Raw genomic sequence first — 17,165 nt, 5'->3', positions numbered from 1 at the left:
TCTCTCTCTCTCTCTCTCTCTCTCTCTCTCTCTCTCTCTCTCTCTCTCTCTCTCTCTCTCTCTCTCTCTCTCTCTCTCTATCTCTCTCTCTCTCTCTCTCTCTCTCTCTCTCTCTCTCTCTCTCTCTCTCTCTCACCCCCTGGTGGTAATTTGTTTTTCAGGTGTGGTGTCATGGCGGCTGTGTGCAGCTGCTCTGTGCTGTGGTAAGTTGTCAGTGTGTTTTTGTCCCCTCCTGCCACCTCCCCATCCTCCTCCTTCTGTCTTTTTCGGTCTCTGTGTGATTGTGACGTTTTTCCTTTCACTTCTCTACACCTTTGCCTTCGAGAGAGAGAGAGAGAGAGAGAGAGAGAGAGAGAGAGAGAGAGAGAGAGAGAGAGAGAGAGAGAGAGAGAGAGAGAGAGAGAGAGAGAGAGAGAGAGAGAGAGAGAGAGAGAGAGAGAGAGAGAGAGAGAGAGAGAGAGAGAGAGAGAGAGAGAGAGAGAGAGAGAGAGAGAGAGAGAGAGAGAGAGAGAGAGAGAGAGAGAGAGAGAGAGAGAGAGAGAGAGAGAGAGAGAGAGAGAGAGAGAGAGAGAGAGAGAGAGAGAGAGAGAGAGAGAGAGAGAGAGAGAGAGAGAGAGAGAGAGAGAGAGAGAGAGAGAGAGAGAGAGAGAGAGAGAGAGAGAGAGAGAGAGAGAGAGAGAGAGAGAGAGAGAGAGAGAGAGAGAGAGAGAGAGAGAGAGAGAGAGAGAGAGAGAAAGATTGAGAGCGGGCCTACTCTGGGTGTGGCCTACCCGCTTTGACAACGCTTTGTAAGCCTGTTTGCTCATGATGCGTTTCTGTTATTTATTTTAGTTTTTGTCTTATTTCAGTTTGGTACCTTTTTGTCAAAACCGGAGAAGAAGGGAGTGATAATATCGCCGTCATGGCGAATGCACACTCTCGTAGTGAGGCGTGCGAGGGATTAACCAGGAAGCATGCGTTCGTGTGTGTTCCTCCTGTAGGAGTTCCCTTCAAGGATATTATCCTCGCGGTTGGGAATATAATCGGCAATGAAAATATTCATGCCACATCGCGTATGCATCAGAAAGTGGTTGTTTTTGTTTCTGACATTTCACTCGTCCATGAGGTCGTGAGTACGGGGATAACCAAAGAAAGTGGTCATTTTATCATGGCATCGCCGTTGTTAACCCCCGCAACGAGAGTCGCAATATCAAATGCTCCACCTTTCATATATCATGATAACATCCTGTCCGTGTTATCCTGTTATGGGAAAATGGTTTCCAGAATGTCCACGATTCTTCTCGGTTGTCGGAATGAGCGTGTAAGACATGTAATGAGTTTCCGAAGGCAGGTTTATATGGTCTTACCAGACCATGGGGAAGATACGGGACTCAACATCTCGTTTAAAATTAATTTTGAGGAATTAAATGATCAAATCTTCGCATCGTCCGCTACCTTAACGTGTTTCCAGTGCGGAGCATTCGGACATTTAAAACGCTTTTGTCCCAAAGCCTCGTGCACCAGATGTGGCAAAACAGGTCACACTAATGCAGGGTGTAAGGAGGAGATTATCGATCCTCTATTAGTAACCTTCCTAATGTGGAGGAAACTGGCGTTTCAACTAATAATGACATCACTCGTTCTCATCAAACTGCGGTCATGGATTCAGAACTGAAATCGGCCACGAGTAAACGAAGAGCTCCCGATGACTCATCAGGAGCTGTTAAAAAGGTTGTGCTCAATAAGGAGACTTTCACTACAAACACAATCCAGGTTTCTGCTGGAAACTTTTCGCAGAATGTTGAACAAACTAATGAAATGAATCCCCCGGAGAAGTGTAATGAGTCTCAAACGGTACAATCCATGACTCACACGGACAAGGTCGATGACACAATTAAAACTGTTAATGGGTCCGCGAATGATATACCATTGACCCAAACACATGAAACCAAGCAAACTGTGGCCCAAGATGATTACACCCATTTTGTTAATGAACGTGTAAATGTGAAGCCACTGGTATGTGGAAGCAAAGATTTAAAAGTTTTTAAGAAAGATGGTGGGCAGTGTGCTGATGTTTCCCAAACCCAACACTCTGGGGACCCCCCAGATGCTGGATTAACAGCTCTTAAAACAAAAATAGCTGAGAATATAGACCCGGACCCCAGTGGAGCAATGACCGATTCAACCAAATCAGATGAGGAGATGGACATGACTGTGTTGTCACAGCCAATGGCAGACCAGCCCCAAATCCCTCCACACCTTGTTCTCTCGTTTCTTAATGAAACTTATAGACAACGGAATGTTGTGATCATTGTTCACTTTCCCAATCTGGCTCCCTTTATTCAGACTGCAAAACACGTCCTAAAAAACTCCGAAGAACTTAATCTAACAAAATCACAGTTTCATCGACTAAAGAAAATTATAACAAAGGCAAAGGCTGAGTATTCTCAGTATCAAACAAAAACTGCTACCAAATGATGAAAACACTCACTTTTGCAACGGTTAATATCAATGGTGGTTGTGCTAACCACATCCACCAGACCCAAGTCAATAATTTATTTAAAAGGAAGCAAGTTGATGTGATCCTCTTATAGGAAACTCACATCACTGATAAGGTTGAACATGACCGGTGCAGCATTTTTAAAGGTAAATGTTTCTTTGCAACATGTCTTCCCTATCTGCTGGAGTTGGTTTTTTTGTTAAAACCAGGACTCGCAGCTGAATCTTGCCTCTTTCAGAAGGTGAGAAAGGGACGTTTTGTTTCACTAGAACTGCTGATTAATCACTTAAATTTTAATGTATATGCACTGATGAGATATCTGACAAAAAAAACTTTCTTTTCGGTAGTGATAAGCCATTTAAAATTGTTTGATATCAATTGGTGTATATGCATAGGTGATTTTAATTGTACGTTTGAGCCCAAATTGGACAGAAACTCACCGGAACCACAGCCCGAAGCCCATGGTGATTTCTCCCGTTTTCTTTCCGTCGTTGGTTTTCTTGATGCACCCAAATGATCAACAGTACATATGGTGTCGATGCTCCAATGGTCATGTGTCCTTAGTGAGGCTTGACCGCTGGTACATCACTTCATGCTTAAATAATGTTGTAGCCTCAGCTAATATTTTCCCCTCCATCTATCTCTGACCACCACATGGTCACTCTGGGTCTATCCTGTCCCCAATTCTATCGAAGTGCTTATTGGAAATTTAATACGAGTCCTCTGCACTTTTAAAGAAGCTTTTCACACTCTCTGGATAGCATTAACAGAAACAAAGCCTTATTTCCAATCAAGTAATCTCTGGTGGGACAATCTAAAAACCCATATCCAGTTGTTTTGTCAACAGTTTAATTCATATAAGACTCATACTAATCAAATCACATTAGCCCAGTTGGAAACCCAAATTCTAAAGCTGGATAACAAATTTGCAAAACAAGAAAATGAGACAAATTATAAATTGCTCCTAAAAAAAAAAAGGACTCGGGTTAGAGAGTTATTGCAGGAAAAGACTGCTGGGTCATTAGTTAGGCTCAGAATACAAAATCTAAAAGTATCAGATAGCCCTAGTAAATAATTTTTCCACCTCGAAGCTGAAACCAAGCCATCTCAGCTTATTTTATCAGTTTTGGACCACAGTGAAAATGTAATCACAAATTCTCACGAGGTAATAAATACTATCAGAAAGTTGTATTCAGAACTATCCTCAAAAAAAAGATATTTCTGAGGATAAGATGAATCTCTTTACCTCCTATCTCCCATCCCTGACTGAGAGTCAGCTTCTGGAGCTGGAGGTGCCGTTAACCCTCGCAAAACTAGAACGAGCCCTGGGTGAAATGGACTCTGGAAAGGCACCCGGAATTGATGGCACATCTGCAGAATTTTATCTGGAATTTTGGGACCTTATTGGTCTGGAACTCTTGAACATAATCCATGAATCTTTGTGATCTAGGGGAATGCCATTCAGTCGCCGGAGAGCCGTGGTGAGTCTCCTCCCAAAGTCGGGTGATCTCCGATGTATGAAAAACTGGCGACCGGTCTCATTGCTGTGTACTGACTATAAACTCTTTTCAAAAGCGATGGCAAATCGTCTGAAGAAAGTCATTGGCAAACTTGTCCTACCTGATCAGACTTTCTGTATCCCTGGTCGTTCTATTTATGACAATATTTTCTTGTTTCAGAATCTAATGTGTGCTTGTTTTGATCTAAATGATTTTGGTATATTCTTTTTCGATTTGGATAAAGCTTTCGACAGTATCGATCATGTTTTCTTGTGGCGGATCCTCGAAGCATATGGATTTGGGGTGAATTTCAGAGCTTTCATCGCTTTATTGTACACCGACATATTTAGTATCACGAAGGTTAACAATTAATTGATTTCCAATACAGGTTCAGAGAGGGGTGTGGAAGGGTTGCCCAGTTTCAGGCTTGCTCTTTGTGTTGGCAATAGAACCACTACTTTTTACACTCAGGGAGAATATATCCGGTCTAACTTACTTTCCAAGGAGTCCTCCGTTGAAGATATCTGCTTATGCTGATGATGTCTGCGTCATCATCAGGAACAACCACTATATCGCTACACTCACAGAATCCCCGAGAACCTTTTTCCTGGCTTCTTCCCTAAAAGTTAATTCAAAGAAAAGTAAGGCACTGTGGGTGCCGTACCTTGGAAATTGCCTTCCTGTCGTGACACCTCCACTTCCGGAAAACCTGGAATGGAAGGCAGAAGGTGTGGCATATCTTGGCGTTTTCCTGGGTTCCACACAATTTATGAAAAAGAACTGGGAAGACACAAATGAAGAAATTAGAAAGAAGTTGAACAGGTGGAGAAGAGCCCTACAACATCTATCTTTTCAGGGCCATGTCTTGGTGGCCAATAACTTGGTTGCTGCAGCTCGATGGCATATATTTATTTGCCTTCAACCACCAGAAGTACTGTTGGGCACGATCCAGGCAAAATTGGTGGACTTTTTTGGGGGAGGCAATCACTGGCTGCGGCCAAATGTAATATGCCATACTTCGTCCAACGGAGGTCAAAACCTAGTTCATGTGAAGTCCCGCATCATGGCTTTTCACTTGTCCTCTGTTAAACGCCTCCTATATGCTGAACACCTGCCAAACCGCCCCTTGGCCTGTCACATTTTGCAACAGGTGGGCAGTTTTGGCTATGGTCTAGAAGCATTCCTGACACACCTCAAGGATGTGGATACATCAGTACTCCCCTTATTTTATCAGAGCCTTCTTAATGCCTGGAAAGGACCCTCCCCGAGTCACAAAGCCGACATACTCCACAGGGATGTATGAAGTTGAGCCGCTATTTTTAACCCTCTGTTTCCTGATATATTCAGGAGTCGTGAATTGTGCCAGCGGTTCAATGATGTGGGCATAAACAATGTATGGCACCTACGGCCAAACTCTGGTGTAGGAAATTTCAACCTCAACAGTGATTCGATCCAAGAGGACACTTGGACTAATCATGAGGAAAGTTGTACAAAAAAATCATCAGTTCCGACTATTATGGACTCAGAGCACTCGTGTGCATCCTGAAGAACCCCATTTCCCAGAGCTGCTCTTAGATTGTTCTCCCAGAGATCTCCCCCCCCCCCGTTAGCACATGGATAAATGAACTTCATACTGCCACCAGCAAGGACCTGTTACAAGTCATGTTTGAAGAAAATTCTTGGCGTGTCACCACTAAATGGAGTGTCACGTTGGAAGAGGCTACTTCCTGCCGGTCCTCCCTCTGAACCTGTATGAGAATCGATGTATTGTAAACCAATTGCCAAAAGAACGGGACATCTCCAGTGGCACCTTGCCCACTGGATTATCCCATGTAACACATAAGTCAGGAACTTTGCCCCAATATCCGCATGCTGCCCATTTTGTTCTGTAAACGAGGACGTATTTCTCCTTTTTTATTGACTGTGAAAGACTTATTCCATTATTTCATTGGTTTAATTTTGTTTCTCTCAAAATGAATTTCACGTTTAATTTTCGATCATTTATTTTTGGGTTCAAAAAAGAATGCCAACATGGCAAAAAGTATGAACTGCTTTGTTTTTTTTTGTTGGTACAGCAAAGCTTGCTATATATCTATCGAGAAGGGAGAAGAAAATTGGTAAACCACTTCATCAGTGCAATGTAATGTCATTTCTTAGTGCACTTGTTTCCACAAGGTTAAAACTTGAATTAATTTTTTTTCCAAAACCATGGATATTGTTGATGATTTTGTGGAAAAATGGTGCTTGGAGGGTGTTTGCGAGGTTCATGAAAATGATTTGGTATTATTTGAGATCATTCCAATAATAATGTAACCTGCTTTGATTTTGTAGTTATTGCTATTTATTTTTCTGCTTTATTTTTCTTAAATTTCAAATGAACATTTGTTTGTCATTCTTTTCCTTTTTTTCTCTCGCTAAAATCCTTTTTCTCTTCTTCGTCTTCTCGGTGTCTTCTGACTTGTATTTTTATACATACATATATATTTTTTTTATTTTGTAATAAAAGGACCCCAAAAGTCAAAAAAACAAAAGTCTCTCAAACTCACTCTCTCTCTTTCTCTTTCTCTTTCTCACTCAAACTCTCTCACCTCTCACCCCCCTCCCACATCTCCACAAAGTACGTAATAGCTTCTCAAGATAACATTTCCCAGAGATTTAACACAACTAAATCGCAGGAAGGTTGCTGCCATTATCTTTTTTTTTAAACCCTGCACTCTCGAAGTGAAAGGCAGGGTTAAGCGATTGGGAGCGCACGTACGTATGTCGTACACCGGAAACGTTTGCATTTTGTTAAGAGCGTATATCGAAAACCATTGAGGAGAGGAAATTGAAACTTCACCACATGTTATATAACCATGTGATATTGCGGTCACTCTTTTGAGGTCAACATGGGCCAATTTTCTAAAATCCTCAATTTTCATCCAATTGACTTGAAATTTGAAGAGAATTTGCATTTCAGCTCACTGAATTCAACCACCAACTATGTTTTTCGGTTAACAGAGGCCAAAAGGTCAGCCTAAGCGGAATTTCTAAAATCCTCAATTTCCATCCGATTGACTTGAAATTTGATCAGGATTTTCATAAAAATGACCATCATGTGTCACGAGGTCGAGCCATATTGGATCAAAGGGAAAAAATCTTTGAAAATCTTCGGAGGAGAAATCGCTTAACCAATCAATGCAAAATTTAACAAATTGATCAACCAGCCATGGGAAATATGGTTTGCTAAAGATGACATCATCAGTCACATGGTCTGGCAGCCATATTGGATCAAAGAACGAAAACCTTTAAAAACAAGAGTTGGCTCGCACAAAGTCCTTCTCAAGACTGTGCAGGGTATGTATTCGATGAATACCATCTGGTTGGTTGTTTGTTTGTTTTAACCACCTCCGTTCCGGTCATGCTCCCTCTACTTTCTCAGTCCTCTGACCCTCCCCAACAATTCTAGGATGCACACATTCTTCCATTAACTCCCTCCAGGCTGGAAACTCTGGGAATTGAGATGTGCTGAGAGGCAGTCTGAGCATATTTTGGTCTTAAATACAGTTATCATGGGGGATGGGGGTATCCAACGAAGGCAATTTTTTGCATACATGTATTTGGTGAACAGTTTTCAACTAAAACCATCTATTTAAGATTGCCCTCAAGAAGAATACGACTGTTGTTTTCCTGTTATACAGCAGTCATTGACTTGAGAACAGAACAAATTGGCAAGATTGGAGCTCACAAACTTTACTTAGTAAACACACACATTCTGATATCTAGAGTAAGGATTACTTTGAAAGTGAGACCATGACAAGCATTTGTATTATTCAGTTAAAAAGTCATCCAGACAAAAAACAAAAAAACAAAAGATCAAAGTCAATCCATGTCCCCACAGTTTCAGCAGCACCGACAGATTTATTTGTGACCGTGATTTGGCCTTAACAGCTATATACATGCACATAACAATACATGGAGGGGGGGGGGGGAATAGAACTAACCATGAAACCCAATTTCATCATAAAAATAACTTTCACAGCAGCAACACTTTCACACTTTCACAACAGTGCCAAAAAAAGTTCCATTTAATGACAAAACGTTCACTTAAAGAATTGATTATTTGTGTGGTTGTCACAGCAACAAATGTAAACAGTTTCTGGTCTGAACCGTTTCATTTAAAAGGTTTGGCCTCTTCGATGTGAAATCGGATTGGATAATCCAATATGATTAATCTTACTGCGAGTCCCACTCAGAGTCCTGCTCACACTCTGAAGAATCTTCTGCAGTGTCACTCTCACTTTCAGATTCCTCTGGTTCCAAAGAAGAGTCGATCTCCATGAAGCTGTCTCTTGCTGCAGCACCAATGGCTACTGGACTGCTTTGGACTACCTGGCCTCCTCTAGATGGTATAAAATTCCTCCTGTCCTTCAGCTTCTCCCACTGTTGTGCTGCCTCTACAATAAGTTCACCAGAATTCTTGACATTTGGTCCATTTATAGAGATGTGGAGGAGCGACTCCAACATCTCTCGCTTGATTCTGTTTCTTATTCCAACTCTTTTAACAGCAGATGCACCTCTCTCTGGCCATGCGTTGCTTACAGGAAGGGATAGACACACTTCCATGATGTGGACAAGCATTGGCATGAGATGCTGGTAGGTACTGCGCATAGAAAGAATCTTCTCCAAAAGCCATTCAGTCGGAGACTGGGTAACGAAATTTTTGCCCATTGGTGAGGGATTTAGAAATTCTGGCGGAATGTTCTTCTTCAGATTTAAGAGGTTGCACTTAAACGTTTTCCACTCACACTCCAACTCTTCTATTTTCTCTTTCGTTTGAATTTCCTCAGACATCGGAAAGAAGTGTCTACCAAGAATCCTAACATCTTCCATGCCATATTCTTTAAACTCTTCTGTGGACCTCTCCGGGACAGCAATGGGATCAAAAATCCTAAAAGCAGTCAGCACTTCGAGGCTATTCTGAAAGCGGTCGTTTATGTTTTCGGTCAGAGCCGAAACATATTTCTCTGTCAAATTAGCAAGTTGCTGCCCACCACTTTCGGTTAATGTGGGGATGTTACACGCTGTGAGTCTTCCTCCTTCAGAAAGATCATCTTTCAGTTGCTTCAAGGGCTTCTGTTTATTTGCAAGATTTTTCAGTGAAGCCAGAATGAAATTGATGGCAGGACTAATGGATGCAAACGAAATATTTCCCTTCTGAAATATCCTGCTGAAATGGCTGAGGATTGGCAAAACCGCTGACAGCAGATACACTGCCGAGAGAAATTCAATCGTTCCAATTTGTGCAAGTAGCCCCATAGCAGTAGGATCACCTTCTTCTGTGAGCTGGCGTAATGCTAGTGTTAGCGCGTGGTAATTTTCATAAACACCCATGATAGAGTTTTGGGGAGACAACCATCGTGTTTTGAACGCTTTCTGAAGTTTCTTCCGTTTTCTTGTTCCTTGTTCAGTTGCAATGGAGTCAATCTGATGTGAAGTTTCAACCGCTTTTGCAAAAGCTGCCGCTTTCTTTGCTGAGTTGTTGAAGAAATGTCGCAAGTTCATAAGAATGTTGTCCACCGTCTGGATGTACGAAACTTCATCGTTCGCATCTCCACACGTGAGTGCCAGTCTTTGGCAGATGCAGTGAACTGATAATATAGTCTCGGACACTGCTTGCAGCTTTGCAGTAAGGCCATTCCTTTTACCCAACATGACACTGGCACCGTCGGATGCAAGGCCACTCACTTGACGGATATCCAAGCCACAGGTTTTGAGTTGCTGGAGGATGACGGTCTTCATCGTTTCAGCATTTTCTGAAGTATTCTCCAGCAACAAGTCATCGGCAGAAAGGAAATTCACCTTGGCTTTATTAAGTGTATCAACAAACTGCACAAATGTGACCAACTGCGGCGTTTCAGTGACGTCACGAACTTCCTCAAGTAATAACCCAAAGCTCCTGGCCTTTTGCACTTCACCGACAATTTGTGCTTTTATAGTCCGCCCAAGAACCATTAACATTTCCCCCACAGAACCACCAAACCTGTGCTGAAAGTGCTTCAAGTCAGTCAGTCCTACTTGTTCCATCAGATCGAGAAGATGAGTGAATTTTTTGTTGCCAATCTCTTCTTTAGCAACCCAATAAAGAGTATGAAAACCCTTCTGGTACACTTCTTGTTTTGTGTGCTCTTCATAAATGCATTTGTTGTGCAATGTTGACCTACGGCTGAGAAGCTCTTTCGTCACCGCCTCTTGGTGCATGCTCGAATTTGCATGTTCCTCCACCGATTTGCGCTTGAATGGAAAAGCTGGGACACAGTTAAACTTCTTCGTTTTGTTCTGAGCATTTGCAGTATCATGTTTGCGACAAAGTAGGCAAAACATCCCTTCACCCTCGACGTACACCAGCCAGCGATATCCAGTCTTAGGACAACAGGCAAGTTCTTTTTCAAATAACCAATTATGCTGAAAACGGTCCTTGGTTCCTGCGAGACGCTGTACTTCTGCTTTACTTACAGTCCTGCAATTATTTCCCCAGCACATAATGGCCGAATGTACCACGTCCCTCTGACCAAAGAAAGCCTCCATCATGAGAGCTGTATCTTTTAGCTCAGAGGACCAAGTGGGTGATTTTGTAGTTTGACTGACAAACCCAGATTTGTTCTCCATGCATTTGGTAGGTACAGGACTGTTGGCCCCATCACTGGCTGGAGACGCATCATCTTCATAAGTATTGGTTGGTATGGGAACAGGTGCATCCCTAGTTGGAGATAGCGGTGTAGGATCATGATCTGATTCACCTGAAAAAAAAAAAAGTTTTCAACGGAAACCAACTCATCTACCAATAGTCCTTTATTATGCATTTTCTTTGGAAATAGGCCATATTATTTTGTGCAAGAGCGACTAGTTGACCTTCCACTTTTTAAAGATATTGGAACCTGCTTTTCATGTTATTCATGAGACAAACAGATAAGAAGAAACATGGTTTTTAAATACCAAGAAAACTCACAAGGCTGTACATGAAGACAAGCTCGCACATTAACTGTGTTATGCAAGAAAGGTTAGGGACAGAGACAGATGTATTGTGTACATCAGGATGGACCGAGAGAATATCAGATGACAAACATCCACACCACAGCACAGAGCAGTTTTCTATGTCAAGTAGAATGTGAATGAGGTAGAAATAAGTCAGAGATTACTGAATTTTTCACCCGACAAGTCGAATTGGCTAATTTCCCCATTTTTCTTTCCTTCATTCATAGGTAAGTCAATTCGGAGTAAAAGACGAAACAAAATCAACAGTAGTTCGCAAAACTGTCATTCAGAACAATCAAGGTGTTAATTCCTCCCAGATACTCACAATACATCAATACCTACGGTACTTACACGGTCATGAATATTATTGAGCTGTTTTGTGCATATTACTTGAATTACTTTGAGATGACCTTTCAGATAAATTAGGAATGTGAATAGTTTTTCAACAATGAGGAGGAACAGTGTTTAAAACAAGCTCCAGAATCAATATCAGCACTGGCTCAAAGCACATTAGCCTGGTGTTGGCTTAACGCTTAAGGCAGCTGGCTTGAGATCTTTGAGTCTTGAGATTGAGCCCCTGTCGTGCTGTTGAAACAACACCAGGTGGGTTGACTGCCTGCCATCCTTCCGGGGTCATCAAAATGAGTACCAGCTTACTGGAGTAATAAGCCATTCGAGTATCCTGCGTCGGAGTGGCGACCCATCCAGGACTGTACTCCTTAGCCAAATGAAACAGCCTCAACAGCCTTATGCACCTCACGGCATGAAAGATATGGTTATTTCACAGCACATTACATTTTCTCGCAGTTCACTACTCATTAATAACAAAAATGAACACCGGACACATTGTAATACAAGCACTAAATGTTTGTCCACATGGCATTGCAGCCACAATTAGCCTTCTTGGTTTTCTCAACACAAGATTCGTCTTCAAACAAAGACTGTACAACATTAGTATTTCCCCGGTGCTCTGATTGCACAATCTCTTGGTTGCACCTTGGTGACGACTTCACCACTCCAGATTTGCCACGCAGCCGTTCGATTACTTCATCAGAGATTTCTCGATTCCAGATTTGCCGCCTGATTCAATTGAAAGCCTGATCAAGGTGAGGGGAGCGCCGTTGTCAATATATTGTCACGGAAATGGCCCTTCGTATGCTACTAAATATAGGATTAGCCCAGATCCCCCATTAAATGCATGTTTAGCCAGGCTGTTTGGTAAAATGGATGGTGCATGTGTGTCGGGAGTTGTAAGAGGCTGTTTATTGTTCGTGCGGTGGTGTACTGAGAGCTTCCTCTTCTTCCTTCCCCTCTCTGGACGATAGGCCCCGCCCAGTCAGCTGAGGGGGAGTGGCCTGGAGAGGGAGGTGGAGCTGGGGGGAGGAGTTTGTCGGCTTCGTAAAGGGGCGCGCCCCAAAAAGAAAAGGTTATAAGAAAATGAGAGGATGGAGTTGAGCAGTCGGGCTTCGAGGCGAGCGTGCGCCGGGAAGGCAAGAGAGAAACGACGGGTGTCGAGGCGCGATCTGCTGGTTGAGCAGTCGGGCTTTGAGGAGAGCATGCGCAAGGAAGGCAAGCGAGAAACGACGGAGCCTCTGACTGTCCCTACTCACCTCACGGCTCGACGACGTCTTGGAATCCCATGGACCTAGCCTGCCAGAGCCCGGCACCTCGAGTTGGCCTTGTCTGGTGAACAGGCCAGGCCTGGACTTGTATGCTAGACCTTGTGAGAAACCAGCTGAAACCCATCATCGACCTGACGGTCTGGTGCAGTCGACCTCGTGGGGTCAGAGCGCGCGGAGGCTGCGTGCGGTGCGACAAAGGAGGGCGAGCGCCATTTTGCCACGTGGCGTGCTCGAGCTTGGGGCGCGATTCCGTGGACACCGGCTTGCTACGAGCGACATTCGTGCTTTTGGCGCTTTCCTCTCGTCCATGAAACATCACCAACTACTCTGTCTTGTCTGCATGCTGTCTATGTCATGTCTGCATGTCGTTTAAGGCTTATCTTGGTAGGGACCCCTTCAAAACCCGTAATCCATATCTCCCTAGTTAAGAACGGGTTATAGATTAATTAAAACATTGTCGTGAATAGTTTGCTTGTGTTGTGTTCCCCGATGTTCCCCAATAAATCTGGCTGATTCGTATGAAGTTGCCGCTTTGGATTAATTCGTGTCGCGTCGTGGAACGATCCGTTTGATTGGTATATAAAACGAAAATGGTTACAGACTGGCAGAAAACGCTCGGCATTTGACAAAACGAGTCTAACCGGTGTCTGAATACGTGCCAGATGACAAAAACAATTTATAAATGAATAGTTAGTGCAAGTAGATTACCTATAGTTGTAAAACATTATATTCTGGTAATCTAGTATTTTGGACAGCGTCTAACACAGAAGCAAGAAGGGATATTCCAAAACCCGGTCGAGCATGTACACCAACAAAGTCAACATATAGAGGAGACGTGTACACAAGCTTGATTACATAAACGAAAAACTCACAAGTCGCCTTAAACTTAGTGATCTTTAGAGGAAAAATTATCATGAAGAGCATATGTAATCAAATGAAAGACTAAATACTGCATTGGAGTCATCAGAAAGAATCCAAATAAACAAAGAGCAAAGATGGAGTCATCAGCAATACCTGGATAGGATTTGGGTTTCGGCTGCTGTTCCTCTACCATCAAACCCATACAGGCAAAGCAAAGTAAGACTTACAAAAACAATTTGCAAGAGTTCACTTCTCTATCAACAGATAGCTAAAGAAAGAGGGTTTATCAAGAGTAAAATAAAAAGGAAGAATGAGAATAAACAAATAAAAAAGAAGACATAAAATGTCATAGCCCCCGTTGTTTTAGTAATTTTGCTGGACGGAGTTAAAGGGCTAGCCCATATTTATGTACAACTGAAATGGCCGACAGTCTACAAATCGGCCATATTTGATCAGATCACAAAATAAAGTGAGGGGCACGTATATGCCATCGTGTACTGTGCTTGTGCCAAGTTTGAACAAAATCGGACCATGCGTGTGTGAGAAATGGCTGGGGACACACTTACCATGTTGAATCTGATCTCAATAAAAAAATGATGTGCATGCGTAAGCCATCATTCGTTATCTGTTTGCCAAGTTTGAACAACATCGGTAAATGCATGTCTGAGAAATGGTTGAGGACTTGTTCAACATCAGGATTTCAAAAATAATTAAAATGGCTGCCAGTCAGCCATCTTGGATAAGAACTCGAAAAAAAAATGAAGTGCATATGTTAGCTATCACTCAGTATCTATGTACCAGGTTTGAACAACATCGGTAAATGCATCTCTGAGAAATGGTTGAGGACGTGTTCGGTACCGGGGTTTTTGACATAAAAAATGGCCACCAGTTTACCAGTCGGCCATCTTTGATCAGATCACAAAATAAAGTGAGGTGCAAGTGGACGCAATCATGTATTGTGATAGTGCCAAGTTTGAACAAAATCAGACCATGTATGTCTGAGAAATGGTTGGGGATACATTTTGTAAGGAAATCACCGCCAGTCCGCCATATTTGATCTGATCTCAAAAAAAGAATGGCAAGCATACATAAGCCATCATTCTTTATCTGTGTGCCAAGTTTGAACAACATCGGTAAATGTATGTCCGAGAAAATGTTGAGGATGTGTTCAACATCAGGTTTTTCTATAAATGAAATGGCCACCAGTCGGCCATCTTGGTTCTGAACTCGAAAGAAAATGACGTGCATATGTATACCATCATGTTTTGTCTTTTTGCCAAGTACAAATAAAACCGGTACATATATGTCAGAGATATGGTTGCGGACGCATGGACATGAAAATCGAGACCAAATCCAAAAGCCCCCATTTCAGACCAAGTCCAACGGGGGCTAATAAACAGAAATGTGCAAAAGTCGAAAGAAGTGTGAAAGGAACAAACATCAGGGATATCGGGAAGAACCCGGAGAGAGAGATTTCCACAGTTGCTCCGTAGACTCAAACGCAGCAACAGACACAATCTACCAGAGGTCTGTCAGCGGGGAAGAGTCCACACAGCATCAGGATATGGCACAAACACAATCAAATAACAATATCCCCCTTCCGCCACGTGGTGGGGGATAAAAACACCAAATACAGCATTGGAGTCATCAAAAGAAACCTGAATAAGCAAAGAGCAAAAGTGGAGTCATCAGGAGGAACCTGGATAGATGTGCCGTTTTGGATATTTCCATAAGCTTGGAACGGTGAATTATAAACAACAAATGCACTTGCTGTGGTGCACTTGAAAATACATAAACCAAACCATACTATATTTTTATGATACAGTTTTAAAAGATTCCTGAAAATTGTGGGAAATGTCAACAAATTGTTACATGAGCTTCTCAAAAAGTAGTTGCTGAAACAAAACCAACAGATATAAAAAAACACGAGAGAGTTCATAGAACACCTTACCCCATGTGCAGTGTTCAAGTAAGTAATGCAACTTGAAATAAAATAATGATTTTAAAGGTCGGATAATAGAAACAAATCCGGAAGATCAGCACCGTTGATGCAGTGTCTGAAACACTACCTTACTTATCATGTTCAAGTACTGCAAAACTGGAGGGTTTTGAAAGTGCCAATAAGGTGAGTCGTGTTCCACAGTGTTCAAGTATATAATTCAATTGAAATAAAATAAAGATTGTAAAGTCATTAAAATATATATTTAATCTGGAAGTTTACTGCCATTGATCAGTCTATATTACCCCCTCTTATTTAACACGATACATTAGTTCTTCGTGCCAGTTGTTTGTGTCCTTGAATGACATCCTTAAGAAGAACAAGTTTCCTGTTTTAAATGATTTTTCCATTTTGTTTGACTGCCAGGCAAGCAGACAGAGGACGTAGTGATCTCGCTCCTCTCTGCACATGTGCGATCGGGACAAATTCAGAGCCAAAGGACTGTTAAACTACAGGTTTGTTTTCCAATTTGTGTTCAAAATATAACTTTCAATTTAAATCAAGCTGTTCCTCGATCATAAATGGACGTTTGCACATGGACGGACGGACAGCCAGAAGTGAACCAATTGTTAAGCCCGCTCTTCAGTTTGCTTGTGCGGGGTAAAAAGTCAGGTATTGTTGGTAACAAAGTCACATACGTCACAGAAAAAAAAAAAAGGTCAAATAAATATGACTCATCAAGCAACCAATGATACAATTCCATCATCAGTAATATATTTTTTGCATTATTGTCTTGTGTTATGAATAGCAGACACATCCTGTCCAATGAGTAATGGCCATACTGACGTACGGTACCATCGGCCTAAACGTCGTACTACTGCCAAAACAAGTGACACAGGCAGGCTCAGAACATTCTCAACAAAAACCCGATTCCAATTAATGGCCAGTCATTTGATAAAGGCATAGCTCTCGTCTTCAATCAATGCATAAAATTTTGAAGATATCACCACCTGGTGTTCGATTCTCAAAATCAAATTCCAAGAGCGGAGTTTGAATTGCATTCACTTTTGACGGCCAATGCTCCACAACCAACCACGCATTCAGCCGGTGTTATTAACCTCCGCCATCGAAGATGGGCGGAGGTTACTGTTTTTCACCCCTGTCTGTTTGGTTGTTTGTTTGTTTGTGAACAGTATTACGGAAAAACTCCTGGACGGATTTCGACGAAACTTGGTGGGGAGATTAGGTATGGTCCAAGGATCATGGCATTAGATTTTGGACTTGGTCCAAAGTCCAATATGGCCGCAATGGCGGCCATTTTGAAAAAATATTTGAATTTTTTTTTGCATTTATACAAGTTTTAAGTGATTTCCAACAATGTTGGGATTGATAGAGATCTGGAAATACAAAGATATGATCATACAAACCAGGAGGAGGCTGGAGAGTGATCTGGTATTTCCAGTTTCAATGTATGGATGTGAGTAGCTGCCTCTGCCAGAGCTTCGGGAAGTAGTGCAGGATAGGGATGTTTGGAGAAATCTGATCATTAATGTCACCAGAAGGCGGACATGACTTGACGGAAATTGATAACGAGATAATTGGGCAATATAACAGATAACAGAATTGTTTCACAGTATTTAGGTTGAAGAATACAACAGTGCAGGGCCGTTGCTATCCCTACGAGTCACACGTGGCTGTTGTTGGGTCTGGGAAATAACTGAATGGAGTGAATTATCAAAGTGTAACTATAT

At 42.2% G+C, this 17,165-nt stretch overlaps 1 protein-coding gene across 1 annotated transcript in view; it reads right to left on the bottom strand.

Moving 5' to 3' along the window:
• Positions 1-672: 672 nt before the first annotated feature.
• The window catches only part of LOC147025513 (zinc finger protein 862-like), a 52,470-nt gene continuing 35,977 nt past the window's right edge, over positions 673-17,165 (bottom strand). The window contains exon 5 of the mRNA XM_085886957.1: positions 673-10,757. Coding sequence (XP_085743083.1) covers positions 8,194-10,757 — 2,564 coding nt within the window. The 3' untranslated portion in view covers positions 673-8,193. The remainder of the gene's footprint in view (positions 10,758-17,165) is intronic.

This window comes from Eptatretus burgeri, chromosome 6 (assembly GCF_056783735.1).
Source record: "Eptatretus burgeri isolate ZD-2024b chromosome 6, Ebu_testis_v1, whole genome shotgun sequence".
NCBI classification, from domain to species: domain Eukaryota; kingdom Metazoa; phylum Chordata; class Myxini; order Myxiniformes; family Myxinidae; genus Eptatretus; species Eptatretus burgeri.
This window is presented reverse-complemented; position numbering and strand designations above follow the sequence as displayed.